The sequence below is a fragment of the Electrona antarctica genome (assembly GCF_951216825.1).
Source record: "Electrona antarctica genome assembly, chromosome: 18".
In the NCBI taxonomy this organism is placed as follows: domain Eukaryota; kingdom Metazoa; phylum Chordata; class Actinopteri; order Myctophiformes; family Myctophidae; genus Electrona; species Electrona antarctica.
Window position 1 is genome coordinate 9,294,295 of NC_136799.1, and position 26,661 is coordinate 9,320,955.

Consider the following 26,661-nt stretch of genomic DNA (forward strand, 5'->3'; position numbering starts at 1 on the left):
CCCCTCTCTCTCTCTCCAAAGCAATTGAATGGACCGGATTTGCTGGGTGTTGAAAAGCCGGTCGTTAGGGTACTTTTTGTTTTTGCCGGCCAAGGGGCGGGCGGGTCCTTGATTAATATATTGTTTTGCGGGGCGGGGTGGTACGGGCTGGCTCCCAGGGCGGGTCGGGCGGGTTATGAAAAAAAGCCACCCCGCGCATCACTACTATCTAGCTATATATTGTGTTGTGCACGTGTTTATAGCAGACTCCTCACTCAAATGTGCACTTGCAGTTTGGGCAACTCCAAAGCAAGCTCCACATCAACCCCTTACCCCTGTGTCATATCGGTGGTTAGACCTACAAGCTTGCAGAGTTGTACAAAGTGACGTGCTAGGAGCTTGTAGATCTGCAATTTTTTGAATAGCCATGAGTATAACATTAAAGTAGATAAAATGATTTGTCACACTATACTACTAAAATAACACAGATGCTTTTTAACAAGCTATGTAATTTCTCAAAACTGTCTTTTCTTCTACGCGCACAATTATAACAGTACAAAAAAGGAAGCATTATTAACAGACAGAACAATTGCAGGTGAGAAAGGAAACCCATATAGGGCTTATACAAGGTTCTCACCTAAAGTAAAAAACAAGTAGTAAGTTAAAACATGGGTAAAATAGGTTTGAATTACCTTCACTTTCTTTCTCCAAGCCTGTAACCTGGACCTCTGTGGCATCCAGTCTGCTCTGGTGGTCTGCAACCTGGGACTCACTCTCACTCAGTTTGGCAGCCATTACTGAAAAAGAATATCACAAAGAACTCATTTACCGGCGAGATCGCCGTTTGACGCCTCCTGGTCCAAATGCTCTACCCGCCGATTTCGCCTTTTTACGCCTATTTTAATATAAATTGATTACAGTTCACAACTGTGTTCTGTACACGCTCGTAACACTCCGGTTGTGGTGCGATGAAAAAAAATGAAGTGAAAATTTCGCTGGCTTATGCTGTCTATGGGAACGTAGCTTATAGAATCTTTTTGTCTCTGTAGACGGAGAGCTTTGCCTTCTGGCTCAGCTCTCTTTTCGTCACAACAGTGTGGTACAGCGACTGCAATACCGCCCCCCCGATGCTCCTATTCTCTGGCTAATCTCCTGCTCTGTCCTCCCCTCACTCATGAACAAGCCCCCGAGATACTTAAACTCCTTCACCTGGGGCAAAATCTCATTCCCTACCTAGAAATGTATAGAAATGTCACCTTTTATTATGTTTTAAATCAGTCCTGGAAACTTTATATTGTTGTTTTCTTTTCAAATTACCTTCACTTTCTTTCTCCAAGCCTGTAACCTGAACCTCTGTAGCATCCAGTCTGCTCTGGTGGTCTGCAACGTAGCTCTCGCTGACATTCAACCTGGTCTGGAGGTCTGCAACCTGGGAGTCACTTGCACTCTGTTTGGCAGCCATTTCTGAAAAATATATCACAGAGAAATGTACGTTAAAAGTACTATATGAAACATGTCTCGGTAGACTGAGAGCTTTGCCTTCTGGCTCAGCTCTGTTTTCGTCACAACAGTGCCTGCAATACCGTCCCCCCTGCTTCTCAGATTCTCTGGCTAATCTCCTGCTCTGTCCTCCCCTCACTCGTGAACAAGCTCCAGAGATACTTAAACTCTTTAACCTGGGGCAAAGTTTCATTCCCTACCTAGAAATGTATAGAAATATCACCTATTTCTTATCTTTTAAATCAGTCCTGGAAACTTTGTTGTATTTTTTTCAAATTACCTTCACTTTCTTTCTCCAAGCCTGTAACCTGGACCTCTGTAGCATCCAGTCTGCTCTGGTGGTCTGCAACGTAGCTCTCGCTGATATTCAACCTGGCCTGGAGGTCTGCAACATGGGACTCACTCGCACTCAGTTTGGCAGCCATTTCTGCAAAAAACAAAGCATCTTGCTAATACTACTATATGAAACATGTCACAGAAGCACTGAAGCAGCCCCTCTTCCCCGCCCAGTCTAGCAGTGAGTTAAAGTGTTATTTAGCTTCAACATTAGGACAAATCAAACAGTGAAAGTAGCCGGTCTGCGTGAGGAAACGTGGCACTCTCGTCGGGGGGCGGTAGCACAAACATATCATGCGTATAGGGCAACCAAATAGTCACCGGTGTCCCTTTGTCACAGCCTGTACCGTTACAAATTCCACAAGCTTCATTTGGACCATGCTTACCTTTCATTAAGGTCCTCTGCTCCTGGACTTCTGCCTCGCTGGCTGCCACCCTGCTCTCCATGTTCCTGAGCTGAACTCTCTGTTCCACCACGGTGGCTCCCAGGCTGTGCACCATGTCTCTGAGCTCCTTGGCTTGTCCTTCGCTGGCTGCCACCCTGACCTCCGTGTTGCTCAGCTGAACTCTCTGGTCGACCACGGTGGCTCCCAGGCGAAGCACCTCGTCTCTCTGCTCCTTGGCTTCTTCCTCCATGTGGCTCAGCTGAACTCTCTGGTCGACCACGGTGGCTCCCAGGCGAAGCACCACGTCTTTCTGCTCCTTGGCTTCTTCCTCCATGTGGCTCAGCTGAACTCTCTGTTCCACCACCATGTCCCTAAGCTCCTTCAACTCGCCCCAGAGATCGGGTTGTAAGAGGTTAGCTGGTTCAACCGGAGCCCCACCATCAGCCTCAGACAGACGGAGGGTACCTGGCGGCAGCAAATTTTAGTTTTAGTCATAGTCTCTTGAATAGTTTTCATTTCGTTTTTGTCACATTTTAGTCACCTGGAATGTTTTAGGGCACTTTCACAGCGTTTAAAACGAACCATGGCCCACTTACCCCTTTGGTTCGGCTGTGTGAACGTGAATCCGAACTCAATCATCATCAAAGAATCAAAGAAACGAACCATGGTCCGCCAAAAAAAATGCCGAACTCGGTTCGCTTGCAAATGAACCACAGTGCAGTTCGTTACTGGTGTGAACGCATTCGGACTTTATAGGAGGATCAAATATAGGAAGATAGCCAAAATAGCCGTCGGGCGTCGGCAGTTGTGAGGTTGCATTAATAATTAGTTACATTACATTACATTACATTACATTACAGTCATTTAGCAGACGCTTTTATCCAAAGCGACTTACAATAAGTGTATTCAACATAAGTCGGGAACAAAAACTACTAATCACCAGAAGTCTTTAGTGCATTTTCTGCAAAAACAAGCAACCGAGAGTATACCTAGCGCTAAGGTAAAAGTGCAATATATCAGCTACCTATTTCCAAAAGTTAGTTCTAAAAGCATGTCTTTTTTATGGGGATCACTATTGATATGGCAGCTGTCAGCTGATTTTAATAGTAGAAGTACACTAGACCCGCATCCATGTAGGAGGCGCAGCGCAACCTAATTTAATGGCAGCGTACGAGGTTCACATGTGCAAAAATAACAGATGTACAAGTTATCAACACAGAATGGTATGTAGCCTACCGTATGGTACATAACAGGATGTATAAGCTTGTAGATCTGTTCATCTTAAGCATGCGCACCACGCAAAGTTATGACGAAGCCTAGGCCTACATCATGAATGCATCGCGGCGTCCCCTCTTTTTTTCTGTCAGAATCCAGTGGCGTGCACAGACATTTAGAGGGGAAGGTGCTCAAGTAAAAAAAGGACACCATGTACAGTGCGTGCCTTAATGGTGTGAGATTTATAGATTTTGGGGCCTAAATAATATATTAGAAGCATTTTATCAAGAATTGATCAATGTCACCATGGTCCACATACTGTACAGTGTACACACTGTACAATTATTCTTTCCAAAAGGGCACATTGCTGTCCAGAGACCCCCTAGTGTCTATCTGTGCACTCCGCTGTCAGAATCTGTCGTGTGTGTGTGTGTGTGTGTGTGTGTGTGTGTGTGTGTGTGTGTGTGTGTGTGTGTGTGTGTGTGTGTGTGTGTGTGTGTGTGTGTGTGTGTGTGTGTGTGTGTGTGTGTGTGTGTGTGTGTGTGTGTGTGTGTGTGTGTGTGTGTGTGTGTGTGACCCGATATATAGCTCTATATATCTATCTAGAAAGAGCCAATGGTGACAACTTCAAGACGAATGTCAAGAGTAGCCTACACATGCAAGCCATTTAAAATGTTAAATAAGCTACAGTACACAGGTGGTCCCAAATGATTAAACTATAGCAAAAGACGTGAAGCACGGCTTCAAGTTTAAACCATAATATGACATGTAATTTCCCGCTGATTTGATGCGCAGAAATAACATCAGATCTAATCGGGTTAAGGTGCACACATAGAAGAAATGTCCTTTTGATCGGGGATACCTTGTAGGTTATACGTCTCCGGTGAAATGCATGCAGCATTAAGCAGCATTATTGTTCAAACGCCTGCTCCTCTGTTCATCTGTTGCTCTTATAGCAAGTTGTTGCTGTCGTCTGTGTGACTGAAGCTTGTAACTTGTGCCCAAAAATTGTAGACAGTGATTTCCCCTCATGTTCTTTTTCCCTCGATCGTAAAATGACCTTTTCTTTTTTTCACCATTTGGTTCGCTTAAAATGTCCACGTGTAATTTGTTTACATATTTGGTTCGCTTTACAAAGTCCAGTGTGAACACTAAACGGACCAAAATGCAAATATTTGGTCCTTGGTCCTTGATCCGGACCTTCTAAGCGAACTTTGGGTGTGAAAACGCCCTTAGTGTTAGTCTAGTTTTAGTCGACTAAATCTACAGTTAATTTAGTCGACTAAAATGTATTTAGGCGGGCCTTGATGCCTCGTAATAACTGATTTTACACTTACATATAGCTGAGCTTGTAGATCGGCTATTTTCAGCATGCAACCAAGTGTAAAATGTCTTATACTGGATTTTAGGCTAGTTTTTATTTGTTGATGAAATTGTCAATATATTTAATCTTAGTTTTAGTGACTCATCATAGCTTAGTTTTCATTTAGTTTCCATTTAGTTTTTCGTCAGTGAAAAAAGGTAGTTGACGAACATTTTTTGTCGACAAAATCAACACTGGTACCTGGTTCAACCTGAGCCCCTTCAGCCTTGCAGAGACACAGCAGTAACACTGGTACAGTACCTGGTTCAACCTGAGCCCCTTCAGCCTCGCAGAGACACAGCAGTAACACTGGTACAGTACCTGGTTCAACCTGAGCCCCTTCAGCCTCACAGAGACACAGCAGTAACACTGGTACAGTAACCTGAGCCCCTTCAGCCGCGCAGAGACACAGCAGTAACACTGGTACAGTACCTGGTTCAACCTGAGCCCCTTCAGCCTCACAGAGACACAAAACAGTAACACTGGTACAGTACCTGGTTCAACCTGAGCCCCTTCAGCCTCACAGAGACACAACAGTAACACTGGTACAGTACCTGGTTTAACCTGAGCCCCTTCAGCCTCACAGAGACACAGCAGTAACACTGGTACAGTACCTGGTTCAACCTGAGCCCCTTCAGCCTCACAGAGACACAGCAGTAACACTGGTACAGTACCTGGTTCAACCTGAGCCCCTTCAGCCTCGCAGAGACACAACAGTAACACTGGTACAGTACCTGGTTCAACCTGAGCCCCTTCAGCCTCACAGAGACACAACAGTAACACTGGTACAGTAACTGGTTCAACCTGAGCCCCTTCAGCCTCGCAGAGACACAACAGTAACACTGGTACAGTACCTGGTTCAACCTGAGCCCCTTCAGCCTCGCAGAGACACAACAGTAACACTGGTACAGTACCTGGTTCAACCTGAGCCCCTTCACCCTTGCAGAGACACAACAGTAACACTGGTACAGTACCTGGTTCAACCTGAGCCCCTTCAGCCTCACAGAGACACAACAGTAACACTGGTACAGTACCTGGTTCAACCTGAGCCCCTTCAGCCTCGCAGAGACACAACAGTAACACTGGTACAGTACCTGGTTCAACCTGAGCCCCTTCAGCCTCGCAGAGACACAACAGTAACACTGGTACAGTACCTGGTTCAACCTGAGCCCCTTCAGCCTCGCAGAGACACAGCAGTAAAAGCAGCACAGCCACGCAGCCCTTCATTCTGGAACAGAGTGACCGTGTGGGTGTCTTGCAGCCTCCTTTTATGCCCCAAAAATGCCACCCCGATGAACCGACGTCGGATGCGTCGTGTCGTACCCAGTGGAAAGTTAATGTGCAACCGGACGCCGTCTCGTTGTAATGATACCGCCGCTGAAAATAGTGTCTGAGAAAATGTTTCGTGTAATCAGCTGTTGTTATTCAAATAAAATGTAGTACAAGTAGGGTTGTTTTTTCTGATGTGCTGAGCATGCCTTCAGATGTTCAGTTAAATATTAAAAAAATAGATAGATATGTATTCATTACACACAAACAAACCACAAATGTTTTGTGTTCATGCACATGTTCTCTGTCTAAAGTATGTTATCTGTGTCAAAGTTCAGCTACTTGTATTCTCTACACTGATAAAGCATGTCAGACAATGTAAAACTTCATGTTAACTGAGAGTAAGTGTTGGATCTTTCAAGATCATTTCAATCTCTACTCCTGTATCAGTTGAAGTTTATTATCTGGTAAAGCATCTGTGTCATTTTAGCAGTGGTGGACTGGAAACTAACTAAGTGCATGTACTACAGGTTGGAGGTATTTGTATTTTACTTGAGAATTTCCAATATCCAATACTTTTACTTCTACTCCACTACATCTCAGATCCAAATATTGTACGTTTACTCCACTACATTTATTTGACAGCTTTACTTACTAGTTACTTTGTAGATTTGGATTATTACAAAACATACATTACCCACTTCAGCCCTACTGTACATTTTGGCCATTTGAAAATAGTTTCAAAAGATTTTTATACATTTGAAAAATAAAAGTATATAGCTGCAAGCAGCGATAAGACGGGACCAAGCAATAAGAAAAATCACACCCGTGTGAACTGAGCGGTGCAGGCTGCTCAACAACACAGCTGGAGCTATAGTTATAATGCTCAGTTGTGAATGGCCCTTTTAGGCTGCTTAACAGTGCCACTTTAGGTCACCCCAAACATTCAGACAGACAGACAAGGCATAGGCAGAGTTATGCCTGTTCAAAGTGCCTGTTATCGCTGCTTGCAGCTATATTTTTTGTTCACATTTTCACGTACAAACTTCTTTTCAACTGGGATTTCAGATAATGTTCCATAGATTGTGTGTAGAACATTTCACACAAATTGTTCAAAGATCCAGGCAGAAAATCAGGTTTAAGCGTTTTTCAAACTGCTGAAAATGGCGGAAAATCTGAGGATGGAGCTTACTGGTCAAAGTGAGACGTGTGTTCCGCATGAGTCAAGTCACATGTGTAAACAAGGCCCATGGATTTTGGCCAAACGAGGCATGAGTTATGGCTGTTCAAAGTTTATTTTCAAACGATTGCTAGAGCATGATCCTCAACCATACTGTAAAGTTTCATAAACATGTGACTCTGCATGTATGTATTAGGGGAAGAAGAAGAATTTCCATAAAACTGCAATATCCATTGGCTCATAAAATCTTCACGAAGATATCCAGATTTTTTTTGGGTCAATATAGGTCCAAAGTTTACATGTAGACATTTTCGTGCATTTTGATCAAAGATCCTGGGAGAAGATAGATTTGAACTGTTTTTCATAATATTCAAAATGGTAGGAGATCTAAAGGTCAGAGGTCAAAAGTCAGAACATGAAAGTTGTTTGGCATTTGGAGACGCAAATTCGTATCAGTTATATTGCTGACGGTCAAACGGTTCATGAGCTATGCCTGTTCAAAGTTTGCATTTTTAATTGAGTGCTATAGCGCCACCCTTTGGCCAATGGTCGTGGGCTTTGCCTCTAAACCGTTTGGCACAGCCCTCTACCATAATTGCTGCGTTTTGCGAAAACCGACTGCACGGTTTAACCAAAACTGCTATTTTTGGCGGAAGAAAAAGAAAAAAACTGACAAATAAAATAAGGGACCAATATGCCCTTTGGGCTTGGTCCCTTAATAATAATAATCTATCTATAAATGCACCAAGTCTAGCCGGGTGGGGCATGGATGGATCTCCAACTTACATCGTTACCGACTCGGTGCTCTACAGCCGGGCACTGGTCTAGCAATTAAAAGTAGTAAAAACAGCTGATCTACAAGCTCAGAACATGGCACGAAGCGACGTGCTTGTAGATCTGCTATTTTCACTAGTTTGGGCCTCGACCTGAAATGTTTGGGAACCACTCCGTCCTTAGCCTCGGAAACGTTTTTTATTCCCAGGGAGAAAAAAAAAGTCTGGGTCCGAGTCCACTTCAATTCGGCATAGAGTAGCGCAAACATCTCTCACTCTGCTGATTTCTGATCGTCTGCACCTTTGTTAAATTGACACACACACGCACACATGTACACACACACACACTCCTCTCTCTCTCTCTGTCGCTCTAAGTAATTAGTCTCATGTCACGCAGCTGCGCATAGTTTCTCCCGGCGGATCCTGCCGGGAGCTGCCTATGCCATAAAAAGCATAGGTGAGTTCCAGGCTACTCCGTCCTAGATGATCCACTCGGCCTCGGCCACACACTGCTTCTCGTGTATTCCCCGGAGGAGAGGGAAGCTCACCTCACCTCGGACAACAATGTGCTGCTCGCAGTGCTTGGCCGAACCACATCACTCTCGGGGGCTCTGTTGTGCTTTTGCTTTTTGCGGTCGAGGGCCGTATTGATCGCGTTGGGGTCGTAAGTGGGTGTAGTAAGTGCTTGTTGCATTCCATTTGACAACTTCCTGGCATAGCGAATCAGCTGACAGAGCAGCGAGAGGAAGTGTCTAACCATCGGCCTCTCGTACTGACCGGGTCGCATTGGACGCCCCTCTCACCGTCTCCGTTAGGCGCTGCAGTGTATATCTCCACGCAGCTCCGTCTTAAAGGGTCGGGAGGTTATCGCGTTTGCCTTCGCACACCATCTAACCCTGTGTCAGGCCGGTTTGCAGGCGGCGGACTTGGTTGGCTGTCTGCTTGTTGCAACTCTGTGATGAATGGCTTCGAGGACCTGCCTCGTTTATCTCCCTTCTGCCTGCGCTATATTAATGTCTCCAACTTTATTTTTCCCGTCCTCCCTTGCTCTGTCTCTCTCTCTGTCTCTCTGTCTCTCTCTCTCTCTCTCTCTCTCTCTCTCTCTCTCTCTCTCTGTCTGTCTCTACCTGTCTCTGTCTCTTCTAAGGTGTTACCAGTCATCCTGCAGACTCATTGCTGTATCCTACCAGACAGAAACACCGGTAAGAACACAGCAGATGTCTCCTCTCCACCACACACGTCAGTCAGGCACACTGTGTGTGCGCGTGTGCGTGTGTGTGTGCGCGCGTGTGTGTGTCTGTCTGAGGTTTATCTGTGTTGTCTGACTATCTGTGCGCACGCACGCATGCCAACTCAACTTCAACTTCAAACTACCTGTACTACTTTTCCTTTCTGAACTTTGTTTGTATAGTGATTAAAAGACAACCAACACAACACAGACAGACACACACACACACACACACACACACACACACACACACACACACACACACACAATGGTGATGGTGAATTACGTGGCTATGACCGAGGGGTGAAGGGTCGATCTACATTATGGGCGCGTTCGGAAATAGCTCACTGAGCGCACTGTGCAATGCTCATTTATGACAAGTCTTAGTTGCTAATTAGGAGCCTTTCATTGCTCGTTGAGTGGTCCTAAGGTTTTGCAGCGGTGTCGTCACCACTGTAGTTCTCTGGCTTCATGCCCGGCGTGATGGTTGACGACGGGCAGTGGTGGAAAGTCCCTCAGGGCTCTATATATATATATATATATATTGTTTAAAAAATTGCCTGCGTCACTGGAACACGTCTGAACTGTCCACCGCTCTCCTATCGGAGCGAGTAGGAAAAAGATTGTGCTATTTCATCATGAACATTATTAGTGAGGACCAATTATATGGTCCTTAGAGATCCCACCCTGAGCGAGGACTTTTGTTTAAACGAAAAACTCCCCATTAATTGGAAGAAACGTCAAGCAGACCCAGATCTACCTCGACCGTGTCGGGGGAAAGAAAGAGAGAGAGAGAACTTTTACTTTTAACAGAGTATCTTTATATGGTGGCATTGCGACTTTTACTGAGTCAAACATTATGGGTCCTTCCACCAGTGTTGAGTGCTGACCTGTTTTCTGTGCTCCTCCATGTGGTGTGCAGGTGTGAAGAAGTGGCTGATGAGACTGAAGAGCAGGGAGATATACTCAGGTACAAAGTCCACACGTCCTCACTATATCACTACCAATCTCTCTCTCTCTCTCTCTCTCTCTCTCTCTCTCTCTCTCTCTCTCTCTCTCTCTCTCTCTGGACTATAGGGTGGGCTGCAGCCCTCCTTTTTTTAATGATGAAATTGTAAAAAGCATTCCAAATCAAGTGAGATTTGTGTTTAGTTATTAGTATATTTAGTTATATTAAGGGTGATTTTGTCACCAAAACGAACGGCTGTAAGAGGCCAGGGGGGGGGGGGGGGGCTCAACTCTGAAGTTGAGGTGTCACTGAAGTCAGTTTTTCTAACCTTGGTTTCAGTATGACTCTATTGTACGCAGGCTGCCCTCCAACCATCCAACCATCCAACCATCCATCCATCCATCCATCCATCCATCCATCCATCCATCCCTCCCACTAACTGACACTCACTAGCACTGTTCTGTTCCGTGTTGCTATATTGACTCTGTCATCGGCGGCCTCATTTATCAAACTCATGCCTTGTGCTGTGACCTCTGCCCGCTGTCACAGCCGCTGTGCTGCGCAGCCAGCACTGCACGGCACACAAAGAAGTATAGCCCCCACCCTCTGTGTGTGTGTGTGTGTGTGTGTGTGTGTGTGTGTGTGTGTGTGTGTGTGTGTGTGTGTGTGTGTGTGTGTGTGTGTGCGTGTGCGTGTGCGTGTGCGCGTGCGTGCGCGCGCAAGGGCACAGCAGCCTCGTCGTAAGGCAGAGAGAGAGAAAACATGAGTAGCTGCCTACAAGTGCAAACTGATAACCCCATCCTAGTAAGAACTGATAACACCTTGAGCAGGGTTCGATTTGTACAAACACTGGCAAAATAGCAGATATAAAGCAATATAATAGGACACTTTGGTAGATGTTTGCGTGGTGCGGTTACCTTGTCATGACTAATAACTATAGTCCATTTGCCTGATTTATTGCTCTGTTGTGCACTCTATTTGAAATGAATAATCCAAAAGATAGCTCCTCGTTCATTGACTTCCATTGTACGGTGAAACGGCTCTCAAAGTCACTCTTTCGCCACATAAAGGGAATGCAAACAAAGCAGGTATAACCTCTAAGGCAACAGCATTCTCTTTCTCTCCAGTATACCGAAGACCTTAAGAAGCCGAAACCGGGGCCAAATTTGCAAACTTAATCTACTTCCTATTACTTTAGTCTGTTGAGGGCGGCTATCCAATGGGTGTGGTTTGAACTTTTTGGACGGTTCAGTTTGTTCCTTTCTGCCAGGCCAAGTTGAGTCAAGGACACTGTGAGAAGCGATGGGTTCCCGACTGTTTCGTTATATAACCCTGTGTAATAGTGTGCTTCAGTACGTTTCTTGGCAGGATGTGTTGGTAGAAAGCAAGTACATTTAAACATTTACAGCTCACAACGTGTCACTTTGCGATATATTCAAAGGATTTCTTATACATTTTTTTATGTTTGAAAAGTTGTGAAATGGGACCATTTTGCATAATGGATACTTTTACTTTTGGTACTTTTAATTACATTGTGATGCCTGTACTTTTACACATGTACATTTTTAATACCGAACCTTCTACTTGTAATGTACTTTTTAATCATTTAATCATTTTTTAATCATACTTTTACTTACAGTAAGTTAACTCTTTCTTTGACATTCCGTTTCTCTCCAAAGTTTACTGTTGGAGCAGCCATAAACTACACAGCTTCATCCCGATGTTCTGGACATCTTTGTAAAGTTTCTGTTAGTAAAAAGGAGGTAACAGAGTAACGTTTGAGCAGACTAAGGGCCGATTCATACTCCTATTTTAGAGCCGAATAAAAGTCGGTTCGGCTCTGTAGAGCCTACAATGTGACGTCATTTGAGGTTCGGGGGGGCTGGGTACCGTCCTAAAGTCGGCTCTTCGGTGCTACTGAAAATTTCTGACGAGCCGAAATCATTTCGGCACTACAGCGTCGAAACAGCGGTAAAATAGGAGTATGAATCGGCCCTAAGATCAGTCACTCTACCATTCAATGTAGTAGAAGAGCTGGCTGTTTACACCACAGATATGTCGTCTCCGCCTACAGGAAATAAGTTTGCTGCGACCATGAGACCCGTTTCTGAATTTGTCTATACTGTACACGGAGTATACGAACATGTACGTACCTGGCTGATAACGTCCCATAGCTGGGGGGTATGAATATATTCATACTTCACAGTATAGTAATTAAACATGTCATTACTTCTTACATCACTGGCAAGAGGAGATGGTGATGTTGTTAATCGAGGCGTATGGAGTGTTAGTGTTTGACACAGTTAAAACAACCTTATAAATATGAATGACACTCACAGACGATAGTCAAGAGACAGCAGAGAGCTACGCCTTAGTTCAAGTGTGTGTGTGCGTGTGTGCGTGTGTGCGTGTGTGTGCGTGTGTGCGTGCATGCGTGCTCACGCACCGTGCAGACATGTCTCTGTGTATGACATCAACATCAGTGTTACAAATTCCATTTTTCTCTCAAAAGGAGTTCTCCCTGCTCTGAAAATGGGTTTTTGGTGTGATAGATTGTGCTGTCGGGAAGCTGAACACTTACTGTACCTGAGACATCGTGGAGCCCCTCACATCTGGGTAATACACACGTCACCGGGATTGGGATCCCGAGGAATCAGAATCGGTTCCAGTCGCATTTGGAGCTGTGTCTGGAATCATTTTTTTTATCAAAGCTGGCATGTTGTGGACCACCATAACTATTTATTTTTTTAGAGTGAACACTCGGAGTTACAGACCTGTAAGGGGCCATTTGGGGGTGTTCCAGGGGGTTCCCAATATAATTTGTTAATATGCAATCATTTTCACCACTTTATCCATATTTAATTATTTTGGCTATTCAAAAATAGCAAGCTCATGTCACGTTGTGCCGCGCTACGACCTTGTAGATCTGCTATTTTTGAGTGGTGCAACCACTCCAAGGAACAGCAATGTCCGTGTTAACCTATGTGTTAACCTATGTGACTATGTTTGTGTGTGACTCATGTGTGAGTACCAGTAGGGGCAAAAGTGGCGCTGTTGTGCCAGAAACAGAGAGAGAGAGATAGTGCTGCACTGTTGTCTGCTAATGAGAGAGAGAGGGAGAGAGGGGGTGGGGGGGAGTTGCACCACTCAGTTCACACGGGTGTGATTTTTGAACAATCTTTGCTTATGGAGGGTCCTTGGCACAAGATTTTTTTTAGATGGGTGTCCACGGAAAAATACACATTTGGGGGTCCTTGAAATGAAAAAAAAAGCAGCAAAAAAAAGCAGCATTTCATTAAAGGCAATGTTGGTGAGATGGGCGACAGACTGAGCAGCTCCTAGTGTTGTCCTTCTGGAGTTTGATCGAGAGGAACTGAGAGTACAGCATATTCCTAAAATATCTGCTGTGAACACAACATCTGCTGCATTTGATAAAGACACTGTGTGTGTGTGTGTGTGTGTGTGTGTGTGTGTGTGTGTGTGTGTGTGTGTGTGTGTGTGTGTGTGTGTGTGTGTGTGTGTGTGTGTGTGTGTGTGTGTGTGTGTGTGTGTGTGTGTGTGTGTGTGTGTGTGTGTGTGTGTGTGTGTGTGTGTGTGTGTGTGTGTGTGTGTGTGTGAGAGACGATATTCCTACATGGGCTCTGGATGCTCTGCTCCACTCTATTGAGTGAGCGGCGCCCTCTCCTGGCCACCATCAAGCATAATTATCTCCTCTCTTTGTATGTTCCTCCACCCCTCATGTATATAGATAGATACATTCATCAACCTCTGTTAAGATTGGAGGATATATGTGTATTATGTGTAATACAGCCAGAAGTAACTACATAACCACCAAAACGACAATAAAGAAGAGAGAATAGACAGTAATACTAATAATACAGCAAAGTCACAATAAGGTCATGTGTAATAATTATTTATAAAATCAACGGGACAAATGAGTTCTGTTCCTTGGTAGATTGGACCTACAGTGATACGAACGTAAGTCCCTGTAAAGCAGGAATAAGATTCTCAGTTTGTCACACCACATAATGTTACTAACCAACCTGCCAAAATGTGAATGACATTGCCAAAGATTTGGAAGATATGTTTATTTAGAGATTTTGAAAATGTGATTTTTCTCTAGCCCTCTCTTGCCTTGAACAGGTGGGGGGCGTGTCCACTGCCCACTGGGGCTCGCTATGATGAATTACCAGGATGCACTCAATTTGTTTTGAGTTGCTTTTATCGTCATTTAAATATGGGAACGCTTTGGAGGAGGATCATGTTGTTGCGAGTCTACATTACGTGTATATTGTCGTGTCGCGGTGTTCATGTGCTGATTTATGTTGATGTATGTTTTTATAACGCCCTCGTTTTGTGTGGCAGCGATGAGGCTTTTGCTCCGTCGTACAACGTGTCGCGTGGCAAACAAAATGCTGATCTACAAGAACATATAGGGAGCTTGTAGATCGATCTACAAGAACATAGGGAGCTTGTAGATCGGCAGTTTTGGCCACCAACTGCGTCCAGCGCCGAAGTTTGAAACTGAGGCAAAACTAGGCTTGGTTTGGTTGATTGATTGATTGAATCATTTGTTAGATACTTTATTCATGAAAACAGCACGAGTAGTGTCGCCTCACAGCTAGACGGTCCCAGGTTCGATCCCTGCTGGGGGGGGGGGGGGGGGGGGCAGCGCCCATACCTTATAGGTGGGGTTGGCGAAAGGGCCTTTGTGTGTGGTTTGCATGTTCTCCCCGTGGCCTCCTCCCCTAGGGTATAGGTACTCTCATTTGGGCGTGGGTAATTTCTTCTTTTGACAAGCTAGAAGACTTTATCCAGGTCCAGTTGCATAATTGCAGACAGGTGCTCTTTTATGGCGTTTAAACATGCAAATGGACTGACTACCTTTTCACAAATGTTCCCCGTCATAAATGAATCCTCCGTTCATCCATCCATCCATCCGTTACCATGGATACCAGCTTATCACGGTGGTACACAGTGTGTTATCAGCGAGTCCATTCTCCTCTGTATTTTTTGGGAACCATTTTGCAGATGAGTTCTCCACACATTTTTTTGTACAGCAGAGATTCACACTCTTCTTTCTATTTATAGTTGTTAATTATCGAGCGTGTGTGACTGTGAATATTATTCTGCCATTGTGTCTTCTTCCGTTTTTCAAGTCCACGTCTAATTTATGGCATTTTATTATCTGACTAACTGTCCATGACTCTTATTCCAGGCTGTAGAATCTCCTTTTTGAAGTGATTTATAGTCCCTTTACCCTCTCATCTCATGTCCCAGTCAGTAGAAGTCAGCGTTGGAAAGTAACTAAGTACATATACTCAAAGTACTGTACTTTTTCAATTTGAATTGGGGACCTGACAAAACACTTGGAATTGCGAAAATAGCAACTAAATGGTGTGCTATTTAAATGACTTGAGTCAGAATTTGATGTCAAAATGAACACTGCATCCAGCAGCCCTGCTCTACAGGGAGGATCAGCTCTGGGTATTGCTGCATAGTTCCTGCTTCCAGGCACTCTTTAAAAGATAGTGGACTTGACACCCCGGCTGTCCTCGCCTCAACCCCTTCCGAATTCACTGGAGGCTCAGGCCACAGAATGGGTCCAAGAAGCGCACACACACTGGCTGCTTTTTGAGCGAGCAAAACGCGAGTCCAGGGCAGCACTTCAGCCGCTCCTTTTGATATCTTCCCGGGGCTTTGAGCAGCTGCATGGATGGCAGTGCCATCAAAGTGTCGCTTCAAAGAGATTAGACGGTTTTCCAGATGTGTAGTAGTCGATGTATCTGTCCCATTGGTTAGTGCCTATCGATCGCTGCCGGGTGATGGCGCACCAATGCTGAACCCGGCGCTTCCTTCTTCACGCTAGTGAGCTGCTTCAACTTGTAACGTGGGGACCTTCTTTTCGGTTTTCCCCCTTTTTTAATGGGAGTGGAGGGAATTTGACGCAACTTGAAGCGTACAGTATGTCTGCTCGAGGCAGCAGAGAGAGATCTTGTGCGTGCGTGCGTGCGTGCGTGCGTGCGCACAAGATCCTACACAGTGTCCTACACTGTGTGGCACTTCATCTAATATTGATCTAGTCACCAATGCATACAGTATATGCATAATGTACCCTGGTACTTCTGAACAAACACTCTATAGTAATGAGTGCTATTTAACACTTATTTTAACAGAAGATTATCACTTACCCTAAGTATCTGAGTGCTGCTTCCACCACAGACATACAGTCTGAAATGCAGTACAGCATTGGTTCTCAGAGTGCTGTGTGTGCAGCCCAATGCATCATTTTTCAAAATAGCAGATGCTACAGTATTTCATCGAATATATTTGGAACATTTTGAAGAGAACCAGTACAGTACAGTACAGTATTGATTTGCAGAAAAATAGCACAGGAAAGTACAGTTCAATACAAGGTCTGCTAAGAGGATTTAACCCCAAGAAAGCCTATGGCTTGTTTCCATCGGAGTCCTTCATACTCAATTCACCAGATTACAGTACAGTACAGTACAGTACAGTACAGTACAGTACAGTACAGTACAGTACAGTACAGTACAGTACAGTACAGTACAGTACAGTGGCTCAGGGGTAGAGTGGCTGGTAGAGCAGCTGGATGGGAACCAGTGAGGTTCCCAGTTCGATCCCGGACTCCCTCAGAGTTAGTGTCGTTTGAAGTGTCCTTGAGCAAGACTCTGAACCCCTAATTGCTGCCAATGTGCAGGTTGGTGCCTTGCATGGTTTCCTCCGCCATCGTTGTATGAATGTGTATGTGAATGAGTGAATGTAAAGCGCTTTGGATAAAAGCGCTATTATATATAAATGCACCATTTACCATTTAGTAGGCTACAGTAACAGGGGTCTGGAGTCATGTGGGGTCAGTGATGTCATCAGAATCGTGCCATGTGACCAGTCCTCCTGCTGTGAAAGGCAGCTGTTCTATTAGTCTGTGTAATTACCCAGTCCTCTGACACACACACGTACATACACACACACGCGCATGTGCAGGCCCACACGCACACGCGCACGCGTGCGCGCAGGCCGTGTCCTCCTGTGCACTCCACATCAGTCTGTAGCAAAGCAAGACATGCAGACAGACAGACACACACACACACACACACACACACACACACACACACACACACACACACACACACACACACACACACACTAAAACTACTGTAAAGTGCAAGATCTCAGGTGCAAAAGTGCAGAAAGCCATTTCATTTGCCCCAGACATATATCCATATAGTCCGGGACTTGTAGTCAGAGAGAGCGAGAGCGCAAAGGAGACACTCTCAGGAGTGTGAGAGGTAGATTTTGACTATGAATAATGAGTTCTGAGTTCACAAAATGGTTACGGATATGGCAGGGCGATATGGACAAAAAGAAATATCACAATGTTTTTCAATCAATATCTCGAGATTGACATAGTGAGCATTAAACAAAGTATAAAGGGGGATTTAGTGTTTTAAACCAGGAGAAGTCAACCACACCGCCATATCAGGATATTATGATACCAAAATACCAGACGATATCCAGTCTTATATATATATATCATGATATCGTTTCGATACAATACCGATATCATTCCGTGACACTGGTTCCATCTAGGTTAAGGCACCAGGTGGTCAGAGTGAGAACACAATTAGCCTACAGATGGCAGCATAATTATTGGAAAGAGCAAGGCGACCGTAGACAAGCACAATCTGTCACAGCGTTATGATCACCATGACTAAATAATGCAAATTAACATTATAGAAAATGTCATTTTGAATTTCGAATGGCCACTGCTCTGCTCCCCTGTGTGTGTGTGTGTGTGTGTGTGAGTGCGTGCGTGCGTGCGTGCGTGCGTGTGTGTGCGAGTGCGCGTGGTGACTAGATCAATATTAGATGAAGTGCCACACGGTGTAGGTCTCTCACACACACACACACACATACACACACACACACACACACACACACACAGAGGTACCCTACTGTAGGTCATTGGGTCATTGTGTGGGCTGCATTTAACAGCAGACACACAGAGGTCATGCGATGACTGTTACAACCAGCTGTACTGTCTACTCTAGAGCGGTGTCTGGGGGGGGTGGAAACAGTGTCAACCTGTTCTCTATTGTTGTGCAAGTTTTAACAGCTTTAACCTGTTTTCCCTTGTATTTTGGGTATACTTGTCTAATAATCCATCCATCGATCCATCCATCTTATCTTGCTTATCTGGAATCGGGTCGTGGGGGGGCGGTAACGGTTCCAAAAGAGAGCTCCAGACTTCCCTTTCCATCCGGAAAACCATAGCAACTTAATTCCTCGAGATGTAGTCCTCCCATCTGGTCCTCGGTCTGCCCCTGGGGTCTCCTCCCAGTGGGACGTGCAGCGAGGACCTCCCTACAGGGAGACACTGGAAAGCGAGGCATCCGTACTATAGATGCCCCGACCACCTAAACCATCTCCTTTCCAAGTCAAGCAGCAGCAGATATATAATAATACATAACAAAATGTCATTTTGCAATGGGGGAGGGCCCCACGGCCAGGGGGGAGGGCCCCACGGCCAAAGGATATGTCCATCCTATAGGCATGGAAAAGTTTTGGAATGCTGTTTTATGGGTATATTTATGTTATGTAAGTTTCCCACAAGCCCCTGTGTCTGTCTGTTCTCTCTTCTCGCATAAATGTCTTCAGCTCAAGCTTTGCATATTGATCTGCCTCCGGTTGGCATCTTGGCATGTTTCGCTGTCGTAATTATTTGGCAACGCTAAGTAGCCTCACGCAACCTCTCTCCACCGCAAGACATGTAGGATTAATGCAAGGCTTTAACCACATGGTGCGATCCTCTCTCCTCTCCTCTCCTCTCCTCTCCTCACCCTCCCCTCCCCATCCCATCCGTTTGTTGTTTCCCACACTGATTTCTACCAGCGCAGCAGTTATATTAAAAAAAGTGTGACCATTAATTCCATTCCTCATTATCGGCGTTGGGGCTTCTCTGAATCTATGGCCCTCACTCGACAGCCTGAAGCTTCCCGACAGCACACCTGTTCACACGGCCTCTCTCTCTCTCTCTCTCTCTCTCTGCTGTACATGCTTTATAGCTCTGTCTGTCCTCGTCTGACTCTCCCTCACACACACACACACACACACACGCACGCACGCACGTTGCACGCATTTAGTGAGTGTCATACACTAAGACGTATGGGGAACACTCTCGGGCTGCAGATTTGTCTCGAAGCATTTTGCGGGGCAGGCGTTCAGCTCGACTCACACAACATCAATTCTAAGCAGACCAGAACCAGCCTTCCCACTCCGTGAGGGATATCAGTCTTTGTTCTAAGCAGACCAGAACCAGCCTTCCCACTCCGTGAGGGATATCAGTCTTTCTAAGCAGACCAGAACCAGCCTTCCCACTCCGTGAGGGATATCAGTCTTTCTAAGCAGACCAGAACCAGCCTTCCCACTCCGTGAGGGATATCAGTCTTTCTAAGCAGACCAGAACCAGCCTTCCCACTCCGTGAGGGATATCAGTCTTTCTAAGCAGACCAGAACCAGCCTTCCCACTCCGTGAGGGATATCAGTCTTTCTAAGCAGACCAGAACCAGCCTTCCCACTCCGTGAGGGATATCAGTCTTTGTTCTAAGCAGACCAGAACCAGCCTTCCCACTCCGTGAGGGATATCAGTCTTTGTTCTAAGCAGACCAGAACCAGCCTTCCCACTCCGTGAGGGATATCAGTCTTTGTTCTAAGCAGACCAGAACCAGCCTTCCCACTCCGTGAGGGATATCAGTCTTTCTAAGCAGACCAGAACCAGCCTTCCCACTCCGTGAGGGATATCAGTCTTTCTAAGCAGACCAGAACCAGCCTTCCCACTCCGTGAGGGATATCAGTCTTTGTTCTAAGCAGACCAGAACCAGCCTTCCCACTCCGTGAGGGATATCAGTCTTTGTCTTTGAGGTATTTTATACCACCGTCCACATTTAGCCCATTCAGGACGGGGAACCCCTTTTGGTGTTTTAAGCATTATGTTATACTTTATCAAGTGCCGCGCTATGAGCTTGTAGATCTGCTATTTTTGAAAAGTCGTGAAAATGTGGCACAAATCTTTGAATCTATATTATATTCTTTCAGAGCGAACATTTTTAACTCAATCTTCTGGGGGAGTCCCCGGAACAACATATTTTCAGATGGGGGAGTCCCGCAGCCAAATACAGATCATGCTGGGGGTCCTGGGGGACATGAAAAAGGTTGAGCACCACTGAAACATTTCAGAAAACTCTTAGGATTTAGAAGACATTTTTTAGAAGCGGCCTCAGGTCTAAATGGGTTAAAATGTGCACCCCTTCCTCCCCATCGCTGTGTACACTATTTTTTTATTTTTATTTAACCTTTATTTAACCAGTAAAAACACATTGAGACTGCGTCTCTTTTACAAGTGGGAACTGGCCAAGAGGCAGAAATAAAATTACACTTCAATACCACATCGTCAATGTTACATTTTGGACCAGCAAATATACAACATCCAGAATACATCTTACAGTACCTATGAATAAATACAAAAAGTCCCCAGTCCTAAAGCAAAGCAAAGCAAAGTTACTATATTTACCCAGGGTAACTGGACTAAGCATCAGATACTTTACAGTTTACAGCCAGGCCCTGCTCATAGAACATTTCATGGTAGTAGTTCAATGCCTTGCTCAAGGGCACTTCAGCGGTGGTAATTTTAACGTGCCGGTCCGGGGATACGAACTGGCGACCTTCCCGTATCAAGACCGCTCCGCAAACCGTTCGGCCACCGCTGCCACACTACTACTATTTAGTAGCAGGGCAAAATACACCATATACACAATCTACACGATCTGAACCAATAAATAAATAGGCATGAACATAGGCTAGTACATATCCAAACATGTGCAGGTGTTGGACTGTACATCAAAGATGATCCTTTTGGAACTTCTCACTATACTACAGAAGGCTGCTGTCCAGTCGACTTTGTGGGGGACGGGGGGGGGGGACGGGACGACGACGACAAAAAGCAGAGTTTGTGTATACAGAGAGGAAGTGACATTATCTGCAGAATGGCCAGAGACCGAATGTCTCGTATGCTGTCTGTCTGCTGGTGGCTGGCTTGTGATTAGATTAGTCAGGATAACGATGTACGGCCACAACCACAACCAGAAGACCCAACGTTGAATGCTGTCAACCCTCTGTTGTGGTTATGAGCTGTATTCTGTTGTGGTTATGAGCTGTATTCTCTGGCATTTTAATGATGCACTGGCAACAAATTTAATAAAAAAATACAGATTTCACAGTGAAGATATCAGGGAGAGATGAATTGTAAAATAATCACTTCACTCGTCAACTCCACTGCCAGAGTTAAAACATCCTGCCCTTGCCAGCGATTCAGAGAGTCGGGTGGGTGTGTGGCGGGGGATCAGTGCGGCCCAGGTCAAAATTTGTAGCAATAATGATAATAATAATAATAATAAATAACTGACTTCTATTTTAGTACTCGCCCTAGTCTAGGCCTAGTCCAGAAGGCACTCAACAAGTTTGCAGCTTGTGCTGAATGGGACTCATACATACTCGCCTCAAAGTGACCACCATACTCGCAAGTTAATTCTAAACGAAGCACTCGCATGTGTTTCAGTATATGAAGCATTTTCAAATCCAAATTTGACCCAGCAGGTCCTTTCAGTGAAAGGAAGGATTTAGCAAAATGCCAGGCAGGTGCTTAATATGTTGCGTGCCAGCCTGACCCGAATGGACTGAACCCCACTGGCTCGCCACAGGGGAGACCTGGTGACCGTTTACCCCACTGGCTCGCCACAGGGGAGACCTGGTGACCGTTTACCCCACTGGCTCGCCACAGGGGAGACCTGGTGACCGTTTACCCCACTGGCTCGCCACAGGGGAGACCTGGTGACCGTTTACCCCACTGGCTCGCCACAGGGGAGACCTGGTGACCGTTTACCCCACTGGCTCGCCACAGGGGAGACCTGGTGACCGTTTACCCCACTGGCTCGCCACAGGGGAGACCTGGTGACCGTTTGACTGAACCCCACTGGCTCGCCACAGGGGAGACCTGGTGACCGTTTGAATCGACTGAACCCCACTGGCTCGCCACAGGGGAGACCTGGTGACCGTTTGAATCGACTGAACCCCACTGGCTCGCCACAGGGGAGACCTGGTGACCGTTTGAATCGACTGAACCCCACTGGCTCGCCACAGGGGAGACCTGGTGACCGTTTGAATCGACTGAACCCCACTGGCTCGCCACAGGGGAGACCTGGTGACCGTTTGAATCGACTGAACCCCACTGGCTCGCCACAGGGGAGACCTGGTGACCGTTTGAATCGACTGAACCCCACTGGCTTGCCACGGGGGAGACCTGGTGACCGTTTGAATCGACTGAACCCCACTGGCTCGCCACAGGGGAGACCTGGTGACCGTTTGAGGGAGCGTCCCACAGGGGAGACCTGGTGACCGTTTGAGGGAGCGTCCCACAGGGGAGACCTGGTGACCGTTTGAGGGAGCGTCCCACAGGGGAGACCTGGTGACCGTTTGAGGGAGCGTCCCACAGGGGAGACCTGGTGACCGTTTGAGGGAGCGTCCCACAGGGGAGACCTGGTGACCGTTTGAGGGAGCGTCCCACACAGGGCCGGTTCTAGGGGGGGGCAGGGGTGGGCACAGCCCACCCAAACGTGCGTCCTGCCCACCCAATCAAAAGTTATGGGGATCCTTTATTTTTTTGCCTATAAAAAATATCATGAAATATCTGTACCGTTTCTGATTGGGTGGGCACTGCGCAGCATTTTTAGACCCAACAATGAACGCATACCGCAAAAGTTGTGTCTCGGTAGCGAGGCGGAGGGACCCGACGTCTAGCAAAATTAGCACAACAGAGAAGTGTTCAGAACACAACACAGGGCACACACTGAGGAGAATGAGCTGCGTCGAAAACCCCCTACACATAACCACGCCTCCAGCAACAGATCCACGAATCAGGAGTTCTACATGCTCAAACACAGACAATGAGAAAATACGTTTCAGTGATTATTTTCTAAATAAACTTTATCTCACACAATCACTCTCTCTGTGTGCTCCCGTCTGCTCACTCTGTTGGTAGCAAGAAAGAGAGCGACATGCATCCTTTCTTTAAGCCTATAAGCAAAAGCAAGCCTAGTGCTGCTTCTGCCTCTGCAGTGAGTGCAGTCCCTAGCACATCTGTTAGCACTGTTGCTAACACAGAGGCTATCGCTGCTGTTGCCTCTGCAGTGAGTGCAGTCCCTAGCCCATCTGTTAGCACTGTTGCTAACACAGAGGCTATCGCTGCTGCTGCTGTTCATTCCCCCCCCACAAACAGTGTTTCAACACCGGCCAGTGCGGCGGCTGCGGCCACAGACTCCGCTGTCTCGGTCTCGGCTCCAGTGAGCACAGACTTGAATGGAGATGCACCATTCCAACCCATATTAAGTACATACCCCAAACGTGCATTTGGTGCGACTGCGACATCTGAACCTCCTTTTATATACTCTATGGTGGCAACTGTTTTGAGAAGTAAACTAAAAAGTCAGCAGAAGAATGCGCTAAAAATATATATAAGCAAAATGGCAACGCAACCAACATTAGCTCAGCTCTTTAAGAGAAAGGAAAGAGTTGAAGAAGATAATGTCATTAAAGACAAAGTTAGAAAAACAACCAAGACCATACAGTTGCATGACAGAGTGACAGATGGGGAGGAGGAGGCAGAAGTGGCAGCAGGACCAGCATCAAGCACAGGTAATAATAATAATAATAATATTATGAAATTCCTGATATTATATCAGGAATTTTATAGCACAGTATAACTGTGCAAAAAAAAGCAGTTTTCTATGCATTTCAGGGGTACTGTGGGGTTTGAACCCCCAATTGTTTTATTGGCTGTGCCAAAAAAAAGCAGTTTTCTATGCATTTCAGGGGTACTGTGGGGTTTGAACCCCCAAAAAATGTTTGGCCGCGCCGCTGTGCGGCGCGTCCGGGGTCGCCCCCCTTACAATTCTGTCTGCCCACCTGAGTGGGGCTGGCTAAATCCGGCCCTGGTCCCACAGGGGAGACCTGGTGACCGTTTGAGGGAGCGTCCGTCCATTGTTGAACACTATTGTTTTGGCATCTCCTCCATGCCCGTTTGGTACAGTCTCCAGACTTCCTGCTGCGAAAATAAAGCAGTTTATTTTTGGAATGGCTGACGGATGGATCATATTCCTCTCCTGGTCTCATCAGACTGCGGTATTTTCAGCTTGCAGATGTAAACTCCAAACCAAGGTTATAATAGTTTTGGATTTGTCATTACGGTTTAGTTTTAGCATTTTTTAAATTATTTTTTAGAGTGTGTTTAGTTTTAATTTTTGTAATAACGCTTAGTTTTAGTTTAGTTTTTATTAGTTTTATCTCTACTTTGGGTCATTTGTCAGGTGCAGGATTAAAAAAAAATTGTGAGTAAGTAGGCCTATTGTGTAATAAAATCTCAACAAAAGATGCCACCATTTAAGCGCACCTTAAAAGGCAAAATGCCCTTACCACCTAAGACATAATTCCAGTTCGTTTTAGTTAGTTTTGTAAACACACAATATAGTTTACAATAACATTTTACTAGTCTGACATTGACCTTCTGTCATTGTTCCACTGCACTGTGTCCTCCAGTGTTAAAAAGTAGTTTAGTTTTCATGCCCAAATATATAGTTCATTATGTCAGACTACACTCTTATTGAGTGAGGACTTTTAACGTCTCTCCTTCCAACAAAAAAGACCTTCCGCAAAGTATCCACTTGACATCCTTGCTCCAAGCACCTTGAGGGGCCTCCTGTCTAGTTATATTCTCTCTCGGCTCCTCCAGACGCAAATCACGAATCGGAACGTGGCAAAGTCACTATAAGTGCAGCCACTGGAATACCAAAGCTCGCAGTAAAACTATGCCCTTGGCCTAAACCTAAGATTATTCCTAAACGTAACCTCAGTGAAATTATGCCCTAAACCTAAAATTATTCCTAAACATAACCTCAGTAAAACTATTTTTTTTCCAGACAGACAGCGATGGGTAGAATCTAGAATCTAGGGGCCGCAATCTGCATTCAAAGATTTTCCTTAGAATCTTTGTCATTGGTCGATTTGCCTGTCCACTTCCTGGTTGGTTAGTCATTGCGACCAGGTTCTTTTTCCCGACCAATGACAAAGCTTCTATGAACATCTTTGAATGCAGATTGCGGCCCCTAGATTTGTCAGAGACTAATTTTTTTTGGGAGTGTTCTACCCATTGCTGGCTGCCTGAATACAAAAAAAGGGTCATTACATTTTGTACATATTATTGCTTATAGCAGCTTTAAACCTATAACCTTAAAGGAGAATTCCATACTAAAAGGCTTTCTTACCTTTCTTAGTAGTCGTTACATCCCCACAAAGAGGTCCAGGTTTTTTTTTGTGCAAAAACTCCTTATTGCCTATGTCCCCTACCATAAGCCCTCAATGAATTGCATTGAATTGAATGGGGCTATGGGGTGTTGTGCTAATTCGCTTATTTCCATCTAAATAAGTAGTAAAGTGTGCCGCTTGGGATATTATTTACATTATGAAGAGAGGATATATACAAAAAAATAATAATTTTGAGCAAAGGAAATAAGCGAATTAGCACAACACCCCATAGCCCCATTCAATTCCCATTCAATGCAATTCATTTAGGGCTTATGGTAGGGGAAATAGCCAATAAGGAGCTTTTGCACAAAATAACACCCGGACCTCTTTGGTGGGGACGTAACAACTACAAAGAAAGGTAATAAAGCCTTTTAGTATGGAATTCTCCTTTAAACCTCAGTTAACCTCAGTTGACTGTGTCCAGTGTGTGTCGAGTCTTACACACTCCCCATACTGTAAGTGCAGTTTGAATATTGGGGTTGACAAAAAAAGTGAATTATACAAAACAATGGAACACGGCTTTTACAACGTGCCAACTATAGAGATGGAATAAATGGAATGGAATGAAATGAAATACAAAAGGCCTGGCTGGTCCTGTGCTTTCCGGAACGTTCTCAGAATATTAATGTGCATAATGGACGTAACCAGCAGGAGAGAGAGGCTCATTGTAGAGCATGAGGGATGTTTAACCACACCAATGACCCCTAACGTCCATATTCTGGGGTGAACATTTGCCGTAAAAATATATCTACAAGCTCACAGTGTCTCATGTGTTGCAAGCAACGCGTAAGCTGGTATATCTGCTATTTTCGGCGAAGAGATGTGGTTTTGATTGATTGATTGATTGATTGAAATATTTATTAACAGTTTGCAGAATCACAGTACATTTCAAGCACAACCTCAATATAAAGACTGTTAACTGAGTGGACAACCCAATTAAGCGTTACACTTGTTTACAAGAGGGTCCACCTTGTTCAATTCATCAAAACATTTAGAGACGTACAAATAGACACTTCTATATAGTCAAAGAACAGAACAGGAGGGGTGTAGA

General features: G+C 45.3%; 1 protein-coding gene across 1 annotated transcript in view; it reads left to right on the forward strand.

Moving 5' to 3' along the window:
- Positions 1-26,661, forward strand: part of dlgap2a (discs, large homolog-associated protein 2a) — a 426,762-nt gene that overhangs the window by 22,906 nt on the left and 377,195 nt on the right. The window contains exons 2-3 of the mRNA XM_079527917.1: positions 9,149-9,203; positions 10,152-10,199. Coding sequence (XP_079384043.1) covers positions 9,149-9,203; positions 10,152-10,199 — 103 coding nt within the window. The remainder of the gene's footprint in view (positions 1-9,148; positions 9,204-10,151; positions 10,200-26,661) is intronic.